Consider the following 22,771-nt stretch of genomic DNA (forward strand, 5'->3'; position numbering starts at 1 on the left):
AACAACAACAACAACAACAACAACAACAAAAACAATAGTGACAGTGACCTGGCTGTGTGTCGTCTCTGCTGCAGACTGAAGACTTCGATCCTCTCAGATCACAGTTACACTCAACACATGGAGAGTCTGAGTATGGAGAAACCTACACACACACACACACACACACACACACACAGGAGTCGTCTCCTGCTCAAATCAACTTTATTTATAAAGACAGTTTTTACAGTATCTGTCAGTACCTCAGCAGGTCTGTAGTATTATTTACAGTATGTGTCAGTACCTCAGCAGGTCTGTAGTATTATTTACAGTATGTGTCAGTACCTCAGCAGGTCTGTAGTATTATTTACAGTATGTGTCAGTACCTCAGCAGGTCTGTAGTATTATTTACAGTATGTGTCAGTACCTCAGCAGGTCTGTAGTATCCGGCGGCGCAGGTCTCACAGTTGATGCCAGCGGTGTTTTGTTGACAATCAATACAGACTCCGCCTCCCCGATGAACGCCATAAGTGTTTAAACTCAAAGAGAGGTCGGCGACGGTCTGATTGTAGAAACAGTCGAATGCTTTGTTGTGACAGTTACACTCTGAGAGAGACAGACAGGTGAGAGACAGACAGGTGAGAGGCAGTCAGGTGAGAGGCAGACAGGTGAGAGACAGTCAGGTGAGAGGCAGTCAGGTGAGAGGCAGACAGGTGAGAGACAGACAGGTGAGAGGCAGTCAGGTGAGAGGCAGACAGGTGAGAGACAGACAGGTGAGAGGCAGACAGGTGAGAGACAGTTAGGTGAGAGACAGACGAGTTGTTGTGAACACAAAATAAACAGAAGTATGTTTAAGGCTGTTTCTATTTTTTCTGTGTTTCTCACTTTCACAGGTGTTTCCCTCGGAGATGGTTCCTGGTTGCCATGGTTGCTGGTGGTAACCAGGGCAACAGTCATTACAGCTCTCTCCACAGGTGTTGTGTTCACACACACACTGCAGCTTCTGTGTACACACACACACACACACACACACAGGAATATTTTCATCAGCTGTCAGAACACTGTACAGGTGAGCAGGTGAACAGGTGAGCAGGTGTGTAGGTGTGTGTCGTTACCTTTGTAACAGGGTCCAGCGGGCAGCTCTGAGCGTGGCCGTAACAGATACACATCCCTCCCACAGAGATGTCTTTGATGGAGTAATAATACTGGGAAACATATAAAAACATTTTAATGTTTTAATTAATGATTATTTAACGATGTTGACACGTTTTATTGATCTGATTAAACGACAGGAACCTGCCGGCTGAATGAGAGAGCTGTGACACTCTCTTATTCAATGTCCCTGACAGGAAGTTAACATGTTGATCATGTGACCACAGCTCATCAGCGACAGCAGCCTGTCTCACCCTCCGGGTGACGATGGGGTCGATGTCTCGGGGGTCACGGGCGCTCAGCGTCATCAGGTCAGCATTGAGCGTTCTGATTCGCTGAAGCCTCAGTCTGATGTAACGAGCTGATGTGAAGTTCAGAAGTTCAGAGGTCAAATCATCAGCTCCAGGTCTACCGTTAATCAGAGAGGTGTGGATCTGAGAGACAGACAGGTAGAGAGAGACAGGTCAGAGTGAGAGACAGGTTAGGGAAAGAGACAGACGGACAGACAGACAGACTCACCTCTCCATGTTCCAGAGGGTTCAGTCTGGAGTAGTACGACGTGCAGATGACCTCTGTGTCGTTCTTGTAGGTCGGCGGTCCGAGTCGCGGCGTCACGTTGTAACGAGACAAACACTCGGAGTCACTGATGGCGTAAAACTGCCAGGGGTCAAAGGTCACACCGTCCAGAGAGCGCTCAAGGATCCAGTTACCTGGAGAGAGACGGACATGTCAGACGGACAGATCAAACAGGTCAAACAGACAGACAGACAAACAGACAGGTCTCACCTGGCCGAGGAGAGTTGGCTGCCTTGATGATGATGTAGGCGACCTGAAAAATCTGAAACGACAGAAAAACAGTCAGAACATTTACCTGTACTGTGATCGCCTGCTTACTCAGAGAACACAGGTTACATGTGTTGACCTGTACTGTGATCGCCTGCTTACTCAGAGAACACAGGTTACATGTGTTGACCTGTACTGTGATCGCCTGCTTACTCAGAGAACACAGGTTACACGTGTTGACCTGTACTGTGATCGCCTGCTTACTCAGAGAACACAGGTTACATGCGTTGTCTGAGGTTCAAACCAAACAGCTTCCATTCATTCACAAAAAATGTTTGCTGAGCCTGAACAGGTCTGTTACCTGAAACACCTGGAGGTGTGTGTGTGTGTGTGTGTGTGTATGTGTGTGTGTGCGTGTGTGCGTGTGTTACCTGTTTGAGGTCCAGTGTGATGGTGATCCAGTGAAACTGTCGTCCGTTCTTGATACTTGGACTTTGCCACCACTGATTGGTCCCATCGATGGCGTTGGCGATTGGATGACGTTCTGAACAACAAACACAACTTCTGTTAGTTGATTCAGAACGATTGATCAGAGAGATCAATAATCAGACATCTTGATGATTGATCTGAAGGGTACAGTTTATTCCTCAGCTGATTGATCAAGACTTTTATTTAGCGTATCAGAACTTCTTCCTTGGACTTGATTTCCGTTGTTCAGGGGAACTTTTGTTCTGGAAGAATCTGACAGGATTCATGAGGTTGTGAGTCATCTGAGTTCATTTAAACACTTGATCTCAAACTGTGGATTCATCCACCGCTGAAAATAGTCCACAACAAATTGTTAGCATTTTGAGGAAATCACATCAAACTATATATTTAACTAAACATCTGTTGTTTAGTAAGATTTACGTCTTCAGCAGGAACCAACGGGCCGCAGCCAGGAAGCCAGAAAGTATTCAGAAATGGACCCACATGTTGTTGGTTCTGACATAAATTATTTTACGATAAATAGGAACATAGAAAAACGCTGATCCCTCTGCTTCTGGTTCTGGTTTTAAAGGAAACTGGACCTGCAGTTCAATGTGGACTCAATGTGGTTCTGGTTTTGTACCTTTGGAAAGGACAGAGTTGGCATCACATTTCGGGCAGTGTGGGTTCTTGATCCGTCGTCCTGGAACATGTTCGACCAACTTACAGTAAACCTCCGGTTCTGGATCTCCACATGTGGCGTTACTGCTGATCACTGCGTTACTCGCCAAATTCAAGATGGCAGGGAACAGACCTGAAACACACCACTAACTGTTAGCATCATGAAACACACTGCTAACTGTTAGCATCCTGAAACACACTGCTAACTGTTAGCATCCTGAAACACACTGCTAACTGTTAGCATCCTGAGACACAATGCTAACAGTTAGCATCCTGAAATGCAATGCTAACTGTTAGTATCGTGACACACAACGCTAAATGTTAGCATCCCGGAGTAATCAGTAAACAATTAAAACTCCTTCGGTGTCAGAATGGAGTGGGCGAGCAAGTGAATGAGTGAATTAACTCTTGGTTGGATGTTCTCTAGCTCAGACAGTCAGCAGCACCTCAGACAGATCAGGTGAGTCTTGCAGGTAAACTCTCGGGTGAGTCACCGTCTGAAACCTCACGGTGAAACAACGACGACTGAAATTAAACTTTTAAACATGAAAGTTTAAAAAAACAGATTTTTGTTGAAAAGGAAATTCAGAGTGAAACATCCTGTTGACACAGACAATCTTTGGTGCTTGATTCAGAGGTTAAAGGTCAGCCTGTTTCATTGCTGATTCAGTCATCTTAATCAATAACTGATCAACTGATTGATGGTCATTATTCTCCACTGATGACATCTCAGACTCATTGATTAACTCTGAAACTGATTGAATTTGATCATCTCTTTCATCCATTAATCAATAAACCTTCAAAAACATTCAAACATTTTATCATCACTCTGATCACTTTGATGGGTGAAAAGATCTGAAAGGTTCAATGTTTACTGAAACACACACACGTTAATTACTGTTGTGTGTGATCAGCTGTGGAAGTGCAATCACAACAACTGGGTGGTCTTACACACACACACACACACACACACACACAGTGTTTTGTTGTGGGAACACACACACCTTCAGGCTGTTTGGTGGAGACGCAGCTCTGCTCTGATTGGCTGCAGAGGTTCTGACTGTGTTCACTCAGTTTAAACTTCTGACAATCAAATCAGTTTTATTTATCACATCACGTCCTCTCAGCGGGCTGAAGGACCGAGAGACGTGACAACAGATCAGATCAGAGCAGGTCAGTGGCTGTAGCATGTAAGTTAGCATGTAAGTTAGCATGTAAGTTAGCATGGCTAAATGCTACAGAGGAACACAACAGACATTTCTCCGTGCAGCTCGATGTTTCACCAGGTGTTTCTGTCCATGAGGACAAACGATCACTCGGAGCACGCTGGTGACACCACACCGGCTGAATGTACGCTTAGAGTTCAGGTGAGTTAACGTGCAGGTGAGTTAGAGTTCAGGTGACTCACAGGTGAGTTCATATATAATGTGATCTGCAGCAGATTGAGTCATCGTCAGACTGATAGCGAGTCAGTGAAGCTGCTGATTCACTCAGTCTGCTGGAATGTGTTAAATCAGCCTGTTGATGTTCAAATGACCTCTGACCCTCCCCCATTCACACACACACACACACTCTCTCTCTCTCTCACACACACTCACACTCACACACACTCTCTCACTCACTCACACACTCTCTCTCTCTCTCTCTCTCTCACACACACACTCTCTCTCTCTCTCACACACACACACACACACACACACACACTCACACACACACACTCGCTCCCTCTCTCTCTCTCACACACACACACTCTCTCTCTCTCTCACACACACACACACACACACACACACACTCTCTCTCTCTCTCTCACACACACACTCTCTCTCTCTCTCTCTCTCTCTCTCACACACACACACACACTCTCTCTCTCTCTCACACACACACACTCGCTCCCTCTCTCTCTCTCACACACACACACACTCGCTCCCTCTCTCTCTCTCTCACACACACACACAAACACTCTCTCTCTCTCTCTCACACACACACACACACACACACACACACACACACACTCACTCTCACACACACACTCGCTCTCTCTCTCTCTCTCTCACTCACACACACACACACACTCACACACACACACACGCACTCTCTCACTCACACACACACACTCACTCTCACACACACACACTCACTCTCACACACACACACACACACACTCTCTCACTCACACACACACACTCACTCTCACACACACACACACACACACACTCGCTCTCTCTCACACTCACACACACACACAGACTGAGCTCTGTGGGGGAGTTAAAGTGGGTGAGGGGGTTTTAGGGTTTTTGGAAGTGGAGGGTGGGGTGTGATTGTTAACAGTAATTATCACACACAGGTTGTGTCCCAGCAGGACATACAGTCTGTCTGTCTGATGATCCTCATCAATACGATCAGTATGCGCACACACACACACACACACACACACACACACACACACACAAGAAATCAGTGAGCTTATTTGTTCTTCTGGTTTCTGTGAGTTTGTTGAATTTGAATGTTAAAAACAGTTAGCGGTTGCTAACAAGTGTCTGAATGAGACTACAGAGGTTGTCGGGGACATTAAACGTCCTCACAGCGAACACGGAGACTCGTCTCCTCACTAGTCCGTCTTTACAGGCCCACTTTAGTTACACACTGTTCTCACTCTGACTTTACAACTTGTACATTGATCAGTTTATAGAAACCTGGATAGTGATTGTGCAGTAAGACGCTCAGTGGTGGAGACGTTTGAGTCATGTGACCGTGATGTCGTCTGTTTGTAGGCTAACATTAGCTTTTTACTGCTACACATTTAATTTTTGTGTGAAATATTTCTATAATGACTCGTCCGACTGCTGAAGACAAACAGACTAAACAGATAAATCCTGGATCAGTGTGTCACAAGTCAAGGACTCAAAACTGAGTTCTGTTTAAACTACATGAAGACATCACATCCACACGTCAGCAAGCCTGTCAGACACAACTGAGGGACAATCACCAAGTCTGTCTTCATCCATCTCATTCTACATTGTTCTCCTGTATATTACAGCTCATCCCTGAAACTGAAGCTCACAGAGCTAACAGAGCTCACAGAGCTAACAGAGCTCACAGCTCACAGAGCTAACAGAGCTCACAGAGCAACCAGAGCTCACAGAGCTAACAGAGCTCACAGAGCAACCAGAGCTCACAGCTCTAACAGAGCTCACAGAGCTAACAGAGCTCACAGCTCACAGAGCTAACAGAGCTCACAGAGCAACCAGAGCTCACAGCGCTCACAGAGCTCACAGAGCTCACAGCTCACAGAGCTCACAGAGCTCACAGAGCTCACCCCCTTTGATGCTGTTTCTGTTTCTGAGCTCAAGTTTATAACAGACCATAAATCTCAGATTTGTCTTTGAAAAACTCAACATTAAATTTGTCCTCAGCAGCTTCCGTCCACGTTCATCATGAAACATTAAAATAAAACAAACTATAAATAAAAAGTGATGTTTCAAACAGTTTGAGCTTCTGTTCAGGTTTTCATCAGAAACATGTGAGTGAAGAATCTTTCTCTTCATGTGAGAGAACCAACAGTCTGAGGAGTTTCAACCAATCACACCTCATAGTTCCACCAGCAGAACCCAGCAGAACTATGCAGAACTCTGACCTCTACTGAAGCAGATTAACAGAAGTGAGTGAAGAGAAAGTTTCTCACCTCTCTGCTGCGCTGCAGCTCGTTCGATCAGCAGCAACAGCAGCAGCAGCTTCATGTCTGCGACCAGCGGCTCAGGAGCTGAATGGACCTGGACCTGGACCTGGACCTGGACCTGGACCTGGACCTGGACCTGGACTGGACCTGGACTGGGCCTGGATTGGGACTAACAGCACTCAGACCAGTTGCCTGTGTGAGAATAAATGTGGAGAGGAGGAATGTGTTGCTGCAGAGTCTCTGTTGGCACAAACACTGACTCCCTCATTCATTCAGCTCAATGAGAGGGGGGAGGAGGGGGGAGGGGGGTGGACTGTACCATCTCACCTGCTGATGGGGGGGCGGGGTCTCCTCTTTAAAGGATCATTCTGGTGCATTTATTTATTAGTGGAGTCAAATGACAGATGTCTGTCAACAATGAAAATTTAGTTTGTTCTTCTTCTTCTCCTCTCCCTGCTCCTCTTCCTCCCTCTTCCCCCTCCTCCTCCTCCTTGTCCTCCTTCTTGTTCTTGTACTTGTTCTCCTCCTCTCCCTCCTCCTCTCCCTCTTCCTCCCTCTTCCCCCTCCTCCTCCTCCTTGTCCTCCTTCTTGTTCTTGTACTTGTTCTCCTCCTCTCCCTCCTCCTCTCCCTCTTCCTCCTCCTCTCCCTCTTCCTCCTCCTCCTCCTTCTTCTAACTTCATCACATCATGACGTTAAATCCTTTCAGTTCTGAGTGAAAACAAAAAGGACCAAACTGTTGACATGATTAAAGTGTTGTCTCTGAAGGTCAAACATCACTAATCAATCATTCAAATCAGATCGATCAGCAGCGATTGGATCATTACAGAAACACTGAGCTATTAATCACACGTTCAAATCTTCATGTGTGACGTCTCAAAATAACATAAATGATGTGAAGAATCATAAAGTTATTTATTTTAATGAAAAGAAAGGAAACAGTTAAATCCTGTGAAAACAGCGTCCTGCTCCTTTAACTGTCTGCACCCATTCAGCTCAGACCATTGTCTCAGGCAGGAGGGGGGGCTGTACCATGTGTGTGTGTGTGTGTGTGTGTGTGTGTGTGTGTGTGTGTGTGTGTGTGTGTGGGCGGGGGGGCTGTACCATGTGTGTGTGTGTGTGTGTGTGTGTGTGTGTGTGTGTGTGTGTGGCGGGGGCTGTACCATGTGTGTGTGTGGGGGGGGGCTGTACCATGTGTGTGTGTGTGTGTGTGTGTGTGTGTGTGTGTGTGTGTGTGTGGCGGGGGCTGTACCATGTGTGTGTGGGGGGGGGGCTGTACCATGTGTGTGTGTGTGGGGGGGTGTGACTTCTCTTATTGTACTTTTCTTCTTTTCATTGTTTCTTCAGATGTTTCTGTCTCTTCTCTTCTTCTGTGGTGTCGATGTTGTTAACCCTATCCCTTCAGTATTTTGTCTCTGTTGTTTCAAAGCAAGCTGATCAATCAGTGATTGATCAATAAAATAACAGAATCTTTGTTCATATTTCCAAATTGTCATAAAAAATATGATCCAAAACTGATGATGGATCAATAATGATGATCAATAATAAAAATCACATAATAACTTATTTCTGCAGCACTTTTTAACAACAGGTTTGGACCTCAGCAGTAGACACACCTGGGCTGAATCAGGATCCTGTTTGGACTCAGTCAGAACTTCTGAGAACTGAAGCCCCGCCCCCAGGTTATTGCAGATCTGAAGCCCCGCCCCTCAGGTTACGGCAGATCTGAAGCCCCGCCCCCAGGTTACTACAGAGCTGAAGCCCCGCCCCCTCCAGTGGACGAGGAGACAGCTGATGTTCTGATCCAGTTGAACTGGGTCATCAGTCACATGATGTTTGTCAGTTTGTTGTATTAAAGTCAAACCTCATGTAGTTTTGTGTTGAAGCGCTCAGTGAACTACATCGTCTCATCAGCACCAGAACCAACACCAACATGGAGCCAACTGGGCTCAGAACAGCTCGTAAACAAGATGAACATCACAATAAATCTGCTCATAGTGACAACTGCTGTGTGTAGATCTTCAGTGATGATGATGATGATGATGGTGATGACAGGATGATGATGATGATGACAGGATGAAGGTGTGTGTAGATCTTCAGTGATGATGATGATGATGATGATGATGACAGGATGAAGGTGTGTGTAGATCTTCAGTGATGATGATGATGATGATGATGACAGGATGAAGGTGTGTGTAGATCTTCAGTGATGATGATGATGACAGGATGAAGGTGTGTGTAGATCTTCAGTGATGATGATGATGGTGATGATGATGATGATGATGATGATGGCGACAGGATGAAGGTGTGTGTAGATCTTCAGTGATGATGATGATGACAGGATGAAGGTGTGTGTAGATCTTCAGTGATGATGATGATGATGATGATGACGACAGGATGAAGGTGTGTGTAGATCTTCAGTGATGATGATGATGACGACAGGATGAAGGTGTGTGTAGATCTTCAGTGATGATGATGATGATGATGATGGTGATGATGATGATGATGATGACGACAGGATGAAGGTGTGTGTAGATCTTCAGTGATGATGATGATGATGATGATGACGACGACAGGATGAAGGTGTGTGTAGATCTTCAGTGATGATGATGATGATGATGACGACAGGATGAAGGTGTGTGTAGACCTTCAGTGATGATGATGATGATGACAGGATGAAGGTGTGTGTAGATCTTTAGTGATGATGATGATGATGATGATGATGATGACAGGATGAAGGTGTGTGTAGACCTTCAGTGATGATGATGATGATGACAGGATGAAGGTGTGTGTAGATCTTTAGTGATGATGATGATGATGATGATGATGATGATGACAGGATGAAGGTGTGTGTAGATCTTCAGTGATGATGATGATGATGATGACGACAGGATGAAGGTGTGTGTAGATCTTCAGTGATGATGATGATGATGACAGGATGAAGGTGTGTGTAGATCTTTAGTGATGATGATGATGATGATGATGATGATGATGATGACAGGATGAAGGTGTGTGTAGATCTTCAGTGATGATGATGATGATGATGACGACAGGATGAAGGTGTGTGTAGATCTTCAGTGATGATGATGATGACGACAGGATGAAGGTGTGTGTAGATCTTCAGTGATGATGATGATGATGATGATGGTGATGATGATGATGATGATGACGACAGGATGAAGGTGTGTGTAGATCTTCAGTGATGATGATGATGATGATGACGACAGGATGAAGGTGTGTGTAGATCTTCAGTGATGATGATGATGACGATGATGACAGGATGAAGGTGTGTGTAGATCTTCAGTGATGATGATGATGACGATGACGACAGGATGAAGGTGTGTGTAGATCTTTAGTGATGATGATGATGATGATGATGATGACAGGATGAAGGTGTGTGTAGATCTTTAGTGATGATGATGATGATGATGATGATGATGACAGGATGAAGGTGTGTGTAGATCTTTAGTGATGATGATGATGATGATGATGATGATGATGACAGGATGAAGGTGTGTGTAGATCTTTAGTGATGATGATGATGATGATGATGATGACAGGATGAAGGTGTGTGTAGATCTTTAGTGATGATGATGATGATGATGATGATGATGACAGGATGAAGGTGTGTGTAGATCTTTAGTGATGATGATGATGATGATGATGATGATGATGACAGGATGAAGGTGTGTGTAGATCTTTAGTGATGATGATGATGATGATGATGATGACAGGATGAAGGTGTGTGTAGATCTTCAGTGATGATGATGATGATGATGATGATGACGACAGGATGAAGGTGTGTGTAGATCTTTAGTGATGATGATGATGATGATGATGACAGGATGAAGGTGTGTGTAGATCTTCAGTGATGATGATGATGACGACAGGATGAAGGTGTGTGTAGATCTTTAGTGATGATGATGATGATGATGATGATGATGATGACAGGATGAAGGTGTGTGTAGACCTTCAGTGATGATGATGATGATGATGACGACAGGATGAAGGTGTGTGTAGATCTTCAGTGATGATGATGATGATGATGATGATGATGATGATGACAGGATGAAGGTTTGTGTAGATCTTCAGTGATGATGATGATGATGATGATGATGATGATGACAGGATGAAGGTGTGTGTAGATCTTCAGTGATGATGATGATGATGATGATGATGACAGGATGAAGGTTTGTGTAGATCTTCAGTGATGATAATGATGATGATGATGATGATGATGACAGGATGAAGGTGTGTGTAGATCTTCAGTGATGATGATGATGATGATGATGATGATGACAGGATGAAGGTGTGTGTAGACCTTCAGTGATGATGATGATGATGATGACGACAGGATGAAGGTGTGTGTAGATCTTCAGTGATGATGATGATGATGATGATGATGATGATGATGACAGGATGAAGGTTTGTGTAGATCTTCAGTGATGATGATGATGATGATGATGATGATGATGACAGGATGAAGGTGTGTGTAGATCTTCAGTGATGATGATGATGATGATGATGATGACAGGATGAAGGTTTGTGTAGATCTTCAGTGATGATAATGATGATGATGATGATGATGATGACAGGATGAAGGTGTGTGTAGATCTTCAGTGATGATGATGATGATGATGATGATGATGACAGGATGAAGGTGTGTGTAGATCTTCAGTGATGATGATGATGATGATGACAGGATGAAGGTGTGTGTAGATCTTCAGTGATGATGATGATGATGATGATGATGATGATGATGACAGGATGAAGGTGTGTGTAGATCTTCAGTGATGATGATGATGACGATGATGACAGGATGAAGGTGTGTGTAGATCTTCAGTGATGATGATGATGACGATGATGACAGGATGAAGGTGTGTGTAGATCTTCAGTGATGATGATGATGATGATGATGACAGGATGAAGGTGTGTGTAGATCTTCAGTGATGATGATGATGACAGGATGAAGGTGTGTGTAGATCTTCAGTGATGATGATGATGATGATGATGACAGGATGAAGGTGTGTGTAGATCTTCAGTGATGATGATGATGATGATGATGATGATGACAGGATGAAGGTGTGTGTAGATCTTCAGTGATAATGATGATGATGATGATGATGATGATGACAGGATGAAGGTGTGTGTAGATCTTCAGTGATGATGATGATGACGATGATGACAGGATGAAGGTGTGTGTAGATCTTCAGTGATGATGATGATGATGATGACAGGATGAAGGTGTGTGTAGATCTTCAGTGATGATGATGATGATGATGACAGGATGAAGGTGTGTGTAGATCTTCAGTGATGATGATGATGACGATGATGACAGGATGAAGGTGTGTGTAGATCTTCAGTGATGATGATGATGACGATGATGACAGGATGAAGGTGTGTGTAGATCTTCAGATCTGAAATCAAAATGCGATCTAATGAGACAAACACACAGTTCTCAGGCTTCAGGTGTGAAACAGAATATTTGAGCAGGTGTGACAGAACAGCCGCAGAGTGACGAGACTTAATGTGCTTTATTCAGATTTATTGATGCCAATGTTTCAGCAGATACACTCACAGGAAGCAGGAAGTGAAAGTTATCAGCTGATTGGCTGTTGTGCTGTTGAGTTGAAGCAGGCTCAGTTTTGGTGGAAGACGCAATGAAGCCACGACTTTAAAACAATCAGATGGCATCACGGTCACATCATCACACCTGGAGTTAGTGTCCACAGTTACATGCTGATGGAAAACGTGTGATGTCATAATGTTTAGTTCATTCATTAACAAATACACTGATTGGACCCATCAGCACCGTGTCTGCTGGGAGACGTTCCCTCTGAACTAAAACAAACTGAACTTAGACATAAAGTGTTGAGATGGTTCTTGGATGTAAATGTCCCATCTGAAGATCTTCAGTCTTTTAAAGTCACAGATCGTCTTCAGTGTCTTACTGTTTTACCCCGTCAGAGAAAATCTCATTTTAATTTAATCAATAAGATCATTTTAGAAAAATAGGACACTTTTGATTTCTTATTTCAAAAAACACCTCAGTGATGCCACAGTTGACAGATCACATCTTCAGCTGAGTTAAATGTTATTAACTATGTTGTTGATTAGAGTCAGTCGTTTGGTTACTGTCACTCAGAAGATCTTCACCAGGTGTGTTGTTAAATATAACACATTAAAAACAGCAGTGCGGTCGTAACAACACTTCACACTATCAATGTTCAGCTGCCCGTCCAGTGTCATGTTTTAACGTGTCGTCAAACTCAGGTGACGTCATATAAAGAGCAAGAAAAGTCTGCGTAGGCCGGGGTGGCTGGGTCAAACAGGACTGTTACCATGGAAACCAAAGTTTGTTTCCTGTGTGCAACTAAAAGTCAACACGTCTTTTTAAACAACTATGTGATTGACATATTCATTTGAACCCAACCTGGACCCAAAACCAACCAAGCTGTGACTGTTTCACAACATTAAAGGTGCAATATGTAAGAATTACTCACCTTGAATTCATACAACAAATAGGGGGCAGCATTTAACCAGATTAGCTACTAACTGCTGCTAGCTGTATTTGTTATACATTCATGACTGTAGCTACTGTTCGCTTGTTAGCTCAGTTAGCCATGCAGCTAGCCGGATTACCAGGGGAGCGTTTGGAGGAGCTTTGGGCCGCTGGGAGAAAGAGATTCTCAGCTAGCTGGTTAGCATGCTAACTTCAGTAGATATCTGTTTATCTCAAAACATAAATGTCTTTAAACTAGCATCAAAACTGTTATTTCTTCACATGCTATCGATTGTTTTAGTCAATTTTCGAATGTTTTGAACTAAAATTCTTACATATTGCACCTCTAACTATGTGTTTATTATTGTTACCATGACAGCCAAGATCACCTGACGTATATTGAGTGAGTCCTCTTTGTGAGTACTGAATGGACAGAATGGTTGAACGTCTCTCTGGTCAGACTCAGTAGTTTCTGTGACGGTGTCCCACAGGCCCGGTCCTACAGAAACTATACACTGCAATTTGTATTCTACATCTTTATACAGATGATATTGTGTTATATGTCTCAGACTTGTCTCTTAATATGGCGGTCACAGAAGATATTTTAAAATCAGAATTAGTTTCAAATGCTAAAAATCTGTCATCTCACCTCACCATCTTAAGTGTTTGGGATTTCTCCTTTAAAACTTTTTTCTTAAAGTGAACCTGAAGTCAGATATGTGATTGTGTTTGTTCTTGTTCTCAGGTTGAAAAAGAGTCATGACCTTAATGAGACTTCCTGTGTAGATAAATAAATAATTAATAAATAAATATCGTTGATATTTGTGTGAGATGTCCGTCAGTCTGTGAAGGTTCCATGTTGTGCTTGTTGATGATAAACAGGACAGAAGAACAAAGTGACGTTCAGCAGCTCAGACGTTTTCTCTTCTGTGACGACAGATTGTAAAACAGTCCGAACATTTCTGTTTCTTCTCTGATCGCTGATCGGCTGCACATGTAACATGAACACATGATGATTTAGCATAAAAACATTCCCACGTCTTTTTTAATAAGCAGGCAGTCAGTTAACGAGCTGATTAATGCAAATAAAACAAAGTTCATCCGTTCATTTCCTGTTGTGCTGTCATTGGTTCATCTGGAAGACTCCTTATTGCTACGACAACAAGTTTGACTCTGTGGTCTTTTCATCAGTTTTATGTTTCACTGTTTCTCAGCTTTGCGTGAACGGGTCCTTCCTGATGTCAAGCTGATGTAATCAAAAAGTCACATGACTTCACAGCTGCTGATTGGATGTCCCGTCTCCTTGGCCCTCCTCCTCCTGCCTCTGACCAGAATCCACCTGTGAGATCATCCTCAGCTTCTCCCTGTTGGAGTACTTCCTGTGTGATGTCACATGACGTGATGATGCCATCTCTGTCGACTCAAACGACTCCTCCTCGCCGTGTGTCAATTTACTGTAACCTGTCGTGCTGCTGCTAGTCGGCAGGCTTCGCCTCCTGCAGGGGTGGGGTGGCGTGAATGAGGAGGAGGACAAGAGGTGAGACAGGGAGGACAGCGACAGGTGGGAGGGGGTGAGGGAGGAGGAGGAGAGGAGGAGCAGGGCCTGGGAGCCTCCTGGTGCCTCCCCATGGAAACTGGAGTGGCTGAAGGAACCCTGGAAGGGTCTGAGTTGGGGGGGGGTGGAGGAGCACAGAGGAAGTGGTGGACATGCATACACCTCATCCTCCTTCACTTTGTCCTCCTGGCGGTGGCCTACCCCCTCCCTCCCTCTCTCCTCCTCCCCCTCTGTGCTCCAGCTCATACCGGCCCGAGCAGAGTGCCTTCTGCGGGGAGCAGCAGGCCGTGGCCGGCACAGGGGTAAGGTGAAGGAGCTGAGCGCCTCCTTCTGCAGGGAGGTCCAGCAGGTTGGGAGGTGGAGGGGGCTGAAGCTAAGGGAGATGGAGGAGGGGGTAGGAGGAGCGAGGGGCTGCTCCTGGTAGATACTGAACACAGTGTCTCCTCCTTCTCCATCACTGCCCCCACCTCCTCCACCTCCATCTCCTGGTTGCCTGTACAATGGCCCACCTCCTCCCTCCCCTCCTCCTCCTCCCTGACTCCTGTTCAACAGGGATGCGGGGTATGCCCTGGGTTTGGTCTCCAGGCTCTTTGATTGGACGTAATTAACAAGGCCGTTGAGAGGATTGGTGGAGGAGCGGCGGGCAGAGGAGGTGTTGGGTTTACGGAGGCTGTGGAGGTCAATGACGGTGGAGTAAATGTCCCGCAGGTTGATGATTTTGGTCTTCTTGTCACGGTTCTCGTGGAGGACAGCGTTCGCACAGATGAAGAGGAAAATCCCGATGCCCATGATGAGAGGACCCAAGACCTTCAGCCTGTCAGAGTACAGATACCTGCAGAGACATCCAACAACAAACATCCAGCTGTTACAACAAAGTCCACACCACAGAGTTCACCAGCTAATCTCTGACTGTGTCTGCAGGGAGTGGGTTTATCAGAGCACACAAAAACAACACAAGAGAACCACCAGAACCTTGGAAATGACACTTAGAACCTTTTAAAGATGTCAGGAGATCTTAAAGGACCACCAGAGCCTCCAAAAGGACGAGTACAACCTCCATAATATCCATCACAACCTATTACAGGACACGCGGGCATCAAAGCGAAGGACGCCAACAGACTGAATAAACTCATCAAGAAGGCAGAGTCTGTTGTTGGCTCTAAGCTTGTCACCCTGGAGGAGGTGGTGGAGGACAGGATGCTGGCAAAACTGTTGGCTATCATGGACAGTGTCTCTCACCTCCAATAAACTCTGGACAAGCTTAAGAGCAGCTTCGGCAACAGACTCATTCAACCTGCTGCCTAAAGGAACAGCACAGGAAATCATTCCTACCTGGTGCCATCAGACTTTATAACACAGTGTGCGTTACACACAAATACTTTTTTGTGCTTTAAGTTATTGTTACTTTAAATATAACTGCACCTTATCCTCTTGCACCTTATGGTCCACCTACCATTTTATTTTGTTTACCTCAGTTTTTACTTTATTTTATAACTACTTAAGCATTTTATTGTACAAAGTACTTTATTGTTTCTATATTTGTCCTTGTATTTTGATTGTATTTGTACTTGAATGTACCCGCTGTTATCTATCTATCTATCTATCTAGGACTTCAGTTGGAACAATAACCTCTAGAACCTCTTGATGAACCACTGGAACCCTTTAAGAACCACCAGAAACAGGCTGGAACCTCCTTAAAGACTAAAGTAATCTTCTAAAAGGATAACTACCGTTTTTTACAACCTGGAAATATATGATCATTTACTCACCCAGATAACTTTGGTGTCATTTGGAGTCGTTCGGTCGAAATTAGATCCAGTGGAGCGCCGGTATATCCATATAATGCAAGTGATCCAGGCACCGAAGCGCAGCCTCTATGAGCATTATCTGCCACGAAACTAGTTCATTTCACCAATATTTTGTTACGATACGCTCGTGCTATTCCCCTCTGAGTCCGGGGTTGTCTGTTATCAACATCCGGGGTCTGTAGGTTGACCTACTACCTCTGACCTGGAAGATGTCATCTCTGAGCTGCGCGCGCACCCGCGACAGCCCGGCTTGTTTACCTGTAGCTGCTACTGCTGGTTTGACCCCGGATGTTGATAACAGACAACCCCGGACTCAGAGGGGAATAGCACGAGCGTATCATGACAAAATATTGGTGAAATGAACTAGTTTTGTGGCAGATAATGCGTTATATAGAGGCTGTGTTTCAGTGCCCCGTCACTCGCATTATATGGATATAGCGGCGCTACACTGGATCTAAGAGCTGTGCCCCTGTAAAGCTGCAGGCCTAGCAACGCCCCTGAGAGGACCACTAGAACCTCCCTAATTACCATTAGAACCTCCAAAAGGACCACCGAATGTCCTTAAATATGACTAGATTAAACTAGAACCATTTCAAGGACCACAAGAACGTCTTGAACGATCACTAGGAGCTCCTAAAAAATAACAACAGTCTGCTAAAGGACTAACCTTAGAGGGTTGCTCCAACTACCAACTAGGCCATAAGAACCATTTAAAGGACTACTAGAACCTCCCAAATGACCATTAGAACCTCCAAAAAGACCACTGAATCTCCTTGAGGATTACTAGAACCTCTTAATACACTACTTGAATCTCATAGGAACCACTAGAACCACCTAAAGGACCAGTAGAACCATTTAAAGGACCACTAGAACCATTTAAATAACCACTTGAACATCCTAAAAGACCACTAGTACCATTAAAGGTACCATAGGAACCCCCTGAAGGACCACTAGACCCATTTAAATGACCACAAGAACCATTTAAAGAACCACTAAAACCTCAAAAAAGATCACTGGGACCCTCTGAGAGATGTAATCTCCCTAGGACCAATTAAACCTCTTAAAAGGCCACAAGAATTTAACTAAGGAACCAATAAAGAAGAGGACCACTAGAATCTCTTAAATGGCCATTAGAACCACCTTGACTGTAAAACGTCCCACAGGACTCCTAGAACATCTTACAGGACTGTAGAACCTCCTACAAGATTGTAGAACCCCCTACAGGACAGTATCACCTCCTACAAGATAGTAGCACCTCCTACAGGACTGTAGAACATCCTACAAGACAGTAGAACCTCCTACAAGACAGTAGAACTTCCAACAAGACTGCAGAACCTCCTGCAGTAGCCGCATTAAATGTGGCATCCCTCTTTGATCAAACTGGAATCAAAATTCCAGCAGCAGACTGAAGGAGGAGTTTAGTCACCTGTCCAGGAAATCCTCCAGAAAGCCTCGTGAGAGGTGCCGGCTGGTCCCGTTGACGGTTTCTGTCCGGTTAAAACTGTCATCGCCTCCTCCTTCTTCATCAACTCCTCCTCTGTTGTGTCCTTCTTCTCCTTCAGGTTCCTCCACCCTGTCTCCTCCCTGGACGCAGTCAGAGAGAAGTTTAATAAAACACCTGTGGGGCTGACAGGTACAGTCACCGGTTTCAGTTCCACTTCTGTTTACTGCTTCTAAACAACTCTCACATGTCTGTAAGACTGAAAAGGTTTCTGGTCTGTGATCATTCTTTCTCTTCATACTGGACTACGTTCAGACTTTGGCCACATTTAAAAAATAATATGAACAGCAAATCAAACAGCAGTAGATCTTCACTAAAGCCTGCAGCGTGATTTCCCAAAATTATTCAAGGGTTAGGACTAACCCTAACCTCAGGAAACATCCAGAGCTGGGGTTAGTCAGACTATTGTGAATGTTGTCAGACACTCAGAATAACAACCTCAGCCTGTCAGAGACAAAAACACTTTCAGTGGACGTAACTTTGACAGTCACAGTTGCCCCAAAGGATTACATTGCAGCTGAGGAGATCTACAGGACCGATTCCAAAACTTTCGGTAGGTATGAATCATTTTCACACCAGAACATGTCAATATAAGACCCAGGTTTTAAAAATGACGGAATTCCCCTTTAACATGAGGCTTCAACAGTCTGTTTAGTATAAAATCTCCTCTTTGTGTTGCTGAGCTGAACATCATGATGCACAGCTTCACTCCCTCTTTCCTCCATCATCTGACCAGAGCGACTCCTCTGCTGATGATTCAGATTGCAGTTTAAACTCAGACCAACCCTGACGTGAGGACGTTCTAAGGCTCCTGCCATATTTACCCAGAGTCGGTTTCCCTCGTTATGGCTGCTCCCCTGTAAGGCTGACATGTATTGGCTTCAAGTATTTTGAGCTACTAATAAAGTCAGAGACGAGAGGTGAAACTGAATCTGCCTACTGGAAACAAACCAGACTGAGACGTTCAGACAGGAAACTGTTAAAACAACCATGGTTTGTTCTACGGTTCTCACCTGATTGTCAGCAGGTGCAGGTGTGGAGTCACTGGAGGACACTGAAGCCATGGTGGCGCCCTCTTGTGGCCGAGTGCTGAAGAACAGTCCATCTCGAGGCCAGTAGCCCAGAGCCGCCATGACCATGCCCACCAGCAGGACAAGGATCCCAAGCGCCGCCACCAGACCTGAGACTGAAACCAGCTTCAACTTCCCTTTCACCACCACCACCTCGCTCCTCCTGAGGGGGCAGGAAGTGACATCATCATGTTCTGAAAGGTTACAGCATCAAGACCACACTGTGTGTGTGTGTGTGTGTGTGTGCAACCTCTTCTTCTTGCTCTTCCTCTTGTGAGTGTGTGGTTTGTGTGGTTTGGACCTCAGTGAGTCCTGTCGCCGTGCATTGATCCGCAGAAGGCCGCCAGTCGCGATCATTACCACCCACCAATCAGACGGTGGCTCAGCAGGCTAAGCCCCGCCCACCGCCACCTCACCTGGACTCGGTCACCAACTTCCTGTCAGAGAGAGAGAAAGAGAGATGGTTAGGTTTTCCTGTTACTCTGAAGAGACACTGACACATTAATATTAATTCACACTCACAATGAACCGGAATCAGAATCACATTTAGAACCAGTACCAGAACCAGAACAAGAACCACAAAATGTGTCAACATTCATGGACTTGACACCAGTTTACACTACTCTCAGTGATCCTACACAGAAACAGACAAACAGATTGAGGCATGTTGGACCTCCTGAGCAGAAACAGGTTAGCTGGGCCCTCTTTTTTTTTTCTAAATGATATTTTTTGGCCTTTCTATGGCTTTATTGATGGGACAGCTTCAGAGAGATGACAGGAAACAGGGTGGGGGGTGGGGTCGGGGGCTGACCTGCAGCAAAGGGCCCAGGCCAGACTCGAACCCCGGGCCGCTGCAGCGAGGACAAAGCCTTTGCACATGGGACGCCCGCTCTACCAGCTGAGCTAATGGGCGCCCGTGTTGGGCCCTCTTAATGAAGAAGTCACTTCAGGTCCTGGGAGACAGTAGATCCAGAAACCTGAATGTTTCCACAGCAGACAGTGTTGTTGAATAATGTAGCAGTGTCTGCAAACTTCCAGTGAGTGCAGTCGAAGCAGGCCTGTAATTCCTGCTTTGCCTCGTTGTTTCTTCTCTTTAGAGTTATGACTTCAAGCTGAGCAGATTTCAGTGTCTGCCTCACATCGTCGAGGTGTTAATGTTCTGTGTCAGGTGTGTGGTCAGCCAGGTATTGTATTGCCTCACTAACAGGTCTGACCTGAGATGTAAACAGCGTATAGTATAAATGAGACCTTCCATGGTAAAGTCTCTATGTGAGGACACTGTCATTTGTACACCAAGCTTTGTTAATGTAGAAGCCCTCCCACGCCTCCCCCCGTCTTCCCTGATCGCCCTGTCATGCAGTCTGCTCAGAGCAAATGAAACCCTGCAGTTGCAGTGTTGAGTCCAGTATGTGCGCACCAAGCCAGATTTTGGTGAAACAGAAGGTGGCAGATCTGCAAAGGTGCATGTTCACTCTGTTTAGGAGCAGCAGTTCATCCATCTTGTTGGCTGGAGAGCAGACATTCGCTGGCTTTATTGACTTGAGCGAAGTTTGAAATCCCTGCTGTCTCAGTTTAACAGGTTATTTTTCATCGACCACTTCCTGCTGCTCCTCCAACTAGAAGCTAGAAAACATTCTCATTCAGTGAAAAACAGAGAAAAAGTTTGACCAGTTGACTGTCTGATGTTTCAACATTCCTCCTGTGTATGAAATTAAAGAGGAACAGCTGACAAAAACAAGAACAGAGGAAGAACTAGAGAGTGCAGCATAGAGGCCATCATGAAGGGCATCATCTTAGATCTATCTTGGACCAATCCAAAGAGATGCAAAAAGTTACACAGAGACTCACAATGACTACAAAGAGACTTAAAACAACTACAGAGTGACGCCAAATGACTACAAAGAGACTTAAAACAACTACAAAGAGACTCAAAACAACTTCAGTGACTCTGAACGACTACAAAGAAACTTAAAACCATAACAGAGACTCAAAACAATACAGAGAGACTCAAAACACTATAAATACACTAGAAAAAAAAGAACGAACATGACCACAAAATTACTCCAAACCACTACAAAGAGACTCAAAACCATGACACAGAGACTCAAAACAGCTACATAGAGACTCAAAACACTACAAAGAGACTCAAAGCAGAACAAAGAGACTCAAAATGACTACAAAGAGACTCAAAACTCTACAAAGAGACTCAAAACAGCAACAAGGACACTCAAAACAACTACAAAGACACTCAAAACACTACACAGAGACCCAAAACTCAACAAAGAGACTCAAAACAACTACAAAGAGACGCAAAACAACTACAAAGAGACTAGAAGCAACTACATAGAGACTCAAAACATCATAAAGAGACTCAAAACAACTACATAGAGACTCAAAACTCAACAAAGAGATTCAAAACACCATAAAGAGACTCAAAACGACTGCAAAGAGCAGTTATTTGTTGACATAAATCCATTTTATAATTTAGGTTTTTTTGTTATTTAATTTTAATGAATAAACAATGATAAAATGGACACTTCACTCTGTGTGTGTGTGTGTGTGTGTGTGTATGTGTGTGTGTGGACTACACTGAAACTCCCACAATGCAGCACTCGCCCTCTGGCTGACAGTCGGTTATTAAAGTGACCTCAGATCTGTGAGTGAAACACGTCTCCCATCATGCACTGCATCTCCTCTACAAGAGAGTCTGACTGTGAATCACATCTGTGCCTCCTCCACCTCCTACAGCCGTCAATACTGATCAATACTGACACATACCAATCAATACATGAAGATACTGATCATCAGTATTGACACAAACTGATCAATATAAACAGATAACTGATCAATACTGACACATTATGATCAATACTGACACAGACACTATCAAATCATTACAGACAGATACTGACCAATACTGATTATTAGATACAGATACAGATCAATACTCTGTGATCCAATCAGTACAACAATCACTTCTCTGTTCGTTACCAATCAATGCTATTTGTTACTGATCAATTCTATTCAATACAGATCAATGCTATTAATCAATACTGATAAATAAAGACAACCAACAGAGTACAAAAGAGACATGATGGGATAGAGCAGTATTGATCAGTGTTGGTTAGTATTGTTCAGAAGATACCAATCATTGGAGCAGAACACTGATCAATATCGTTCCTCACTGATCGATACGAGAACATACAGAGAACATACAGAGAACCTTCAGAGAACATACAGACAACATTCAGATAACATACAGACAACATACAGAGAACATACAGACAACATTCAGAGAACATACAGACAACATTCAGATAACATACAGACAACATACAGAGAACATACAGACAACATTCAGAGAACATACAGACAACATTCAGATAACATACAGACAACATTCAGATAACATACAGACAACATACAGAGAACATACAGACAACATACAGAGAACATACAGACAACATTCAGATAAGATACAGACAACATTCAGATAACATACAGACAACATACAGAGAACATACAGACAACATTCAGAGAACGTACAGACAACATACAGAGAACGTACAGAGAACGTACAGACAACATACAGAGAACATAC

At 44.3% G+C, this 22,771-nt stretch overlaps 2 protein-coding genes across 3 annotated transcripts in view; both read right to left on the minus strand.

Moving 5' to 3' along the window:
- The window catches only part of lama1 (laminin, alpha 1), a 32,328-nt gene extending 25,374 nt beyond the window's left edge, over positions 1–6,954 (minus strand). Inside the window, exons 1-11 of one of the 2 annotated variants that reach the window (XM_084339804.1) lie at positions 6,867–6,937; positions 6,743–6,830; positions 3,023–3,193; positions 2,343–2,455; positions 1,915–1,966; positions 1,648–1,838; positions 1,383–1,562; positions 1,092–1,181; positions 862–979; positions 404–582; positions 49–142 (exon numbers count right to left, since the gene is read on the minus strand). In XM_084339804.1, the coding sequence (XP_084195930.1) occupies positions 49–142; positions 404–582; positions 862–979; positions 1,092–1,181; positions 1,383–1,562; positions 1,648–1,838; positions 1,915–1,966; positions 2,343–2,455; positions 3,023–3,193; positions 6,743–6,797 (1,243 nt within the window). In that variant the 5' untranslated portion in view covers positions 6,798–6,830; positions 6,867–6,937. Of the gene's footprint in view, positions 1–48; positions 143–403; positions 583–861; positions 980–1,091; positions 1,182–1,382; positions 1,563–1,647; positions 1,839–1,914; positions 1,967–2,342; positions 2,456–3,022; positions 3,194–6,742 lie in introns of both variants that reach the window. The other variant, XM_084339805.1, reaches the window with a different exon arrangement.
- A 5,295-nt stretch (positions 6,955–12,249) lies between these two features.
- Positions 12,250–22,771, minus strand: part of LOC311249741 (uncharacterized protein) — a 10,920-nt gene continuing 398 nt past the window's right edge. The window contains exons 2-5 of the mRNA XM_084341026.1: positions 19,421–19,607; positions 19,114–19,333; positions 18,026–18,183; positions 12,250–15,623 (exon numbers count right to left, since the gene is read on the minus strand). Of these exons, the coding sequence (XP_084197152.1) occupies positions 14,510–15,623; positions 18,026–18,183; positions 19,114–19,333; positions 19,421–19,527 (1,599 nt within the window). The 5' untranslated portion in view covers positions 19,528–19,607 and the 3' untranslated portion in view covers positions 12,250–14,509. The remainder of the gene's footprint in view (positions 15,624–18,025; positions 18,184–19,113; positions 19,334–19,420; positions 19,608–22,771) is intronic.

Source organism: Pagrus pagrus (assembly GCF_965226575.1).
Source record: "Pagrus pagrus genome assembly, chromosome: 20".
In the NCBI taxonomy this organism is placed as follows: Eukaryota; Metazoa; Chordata; class Actinopteri; order Spariformes; family Sparidae; genus Pagrus; species Pagrus pagrus.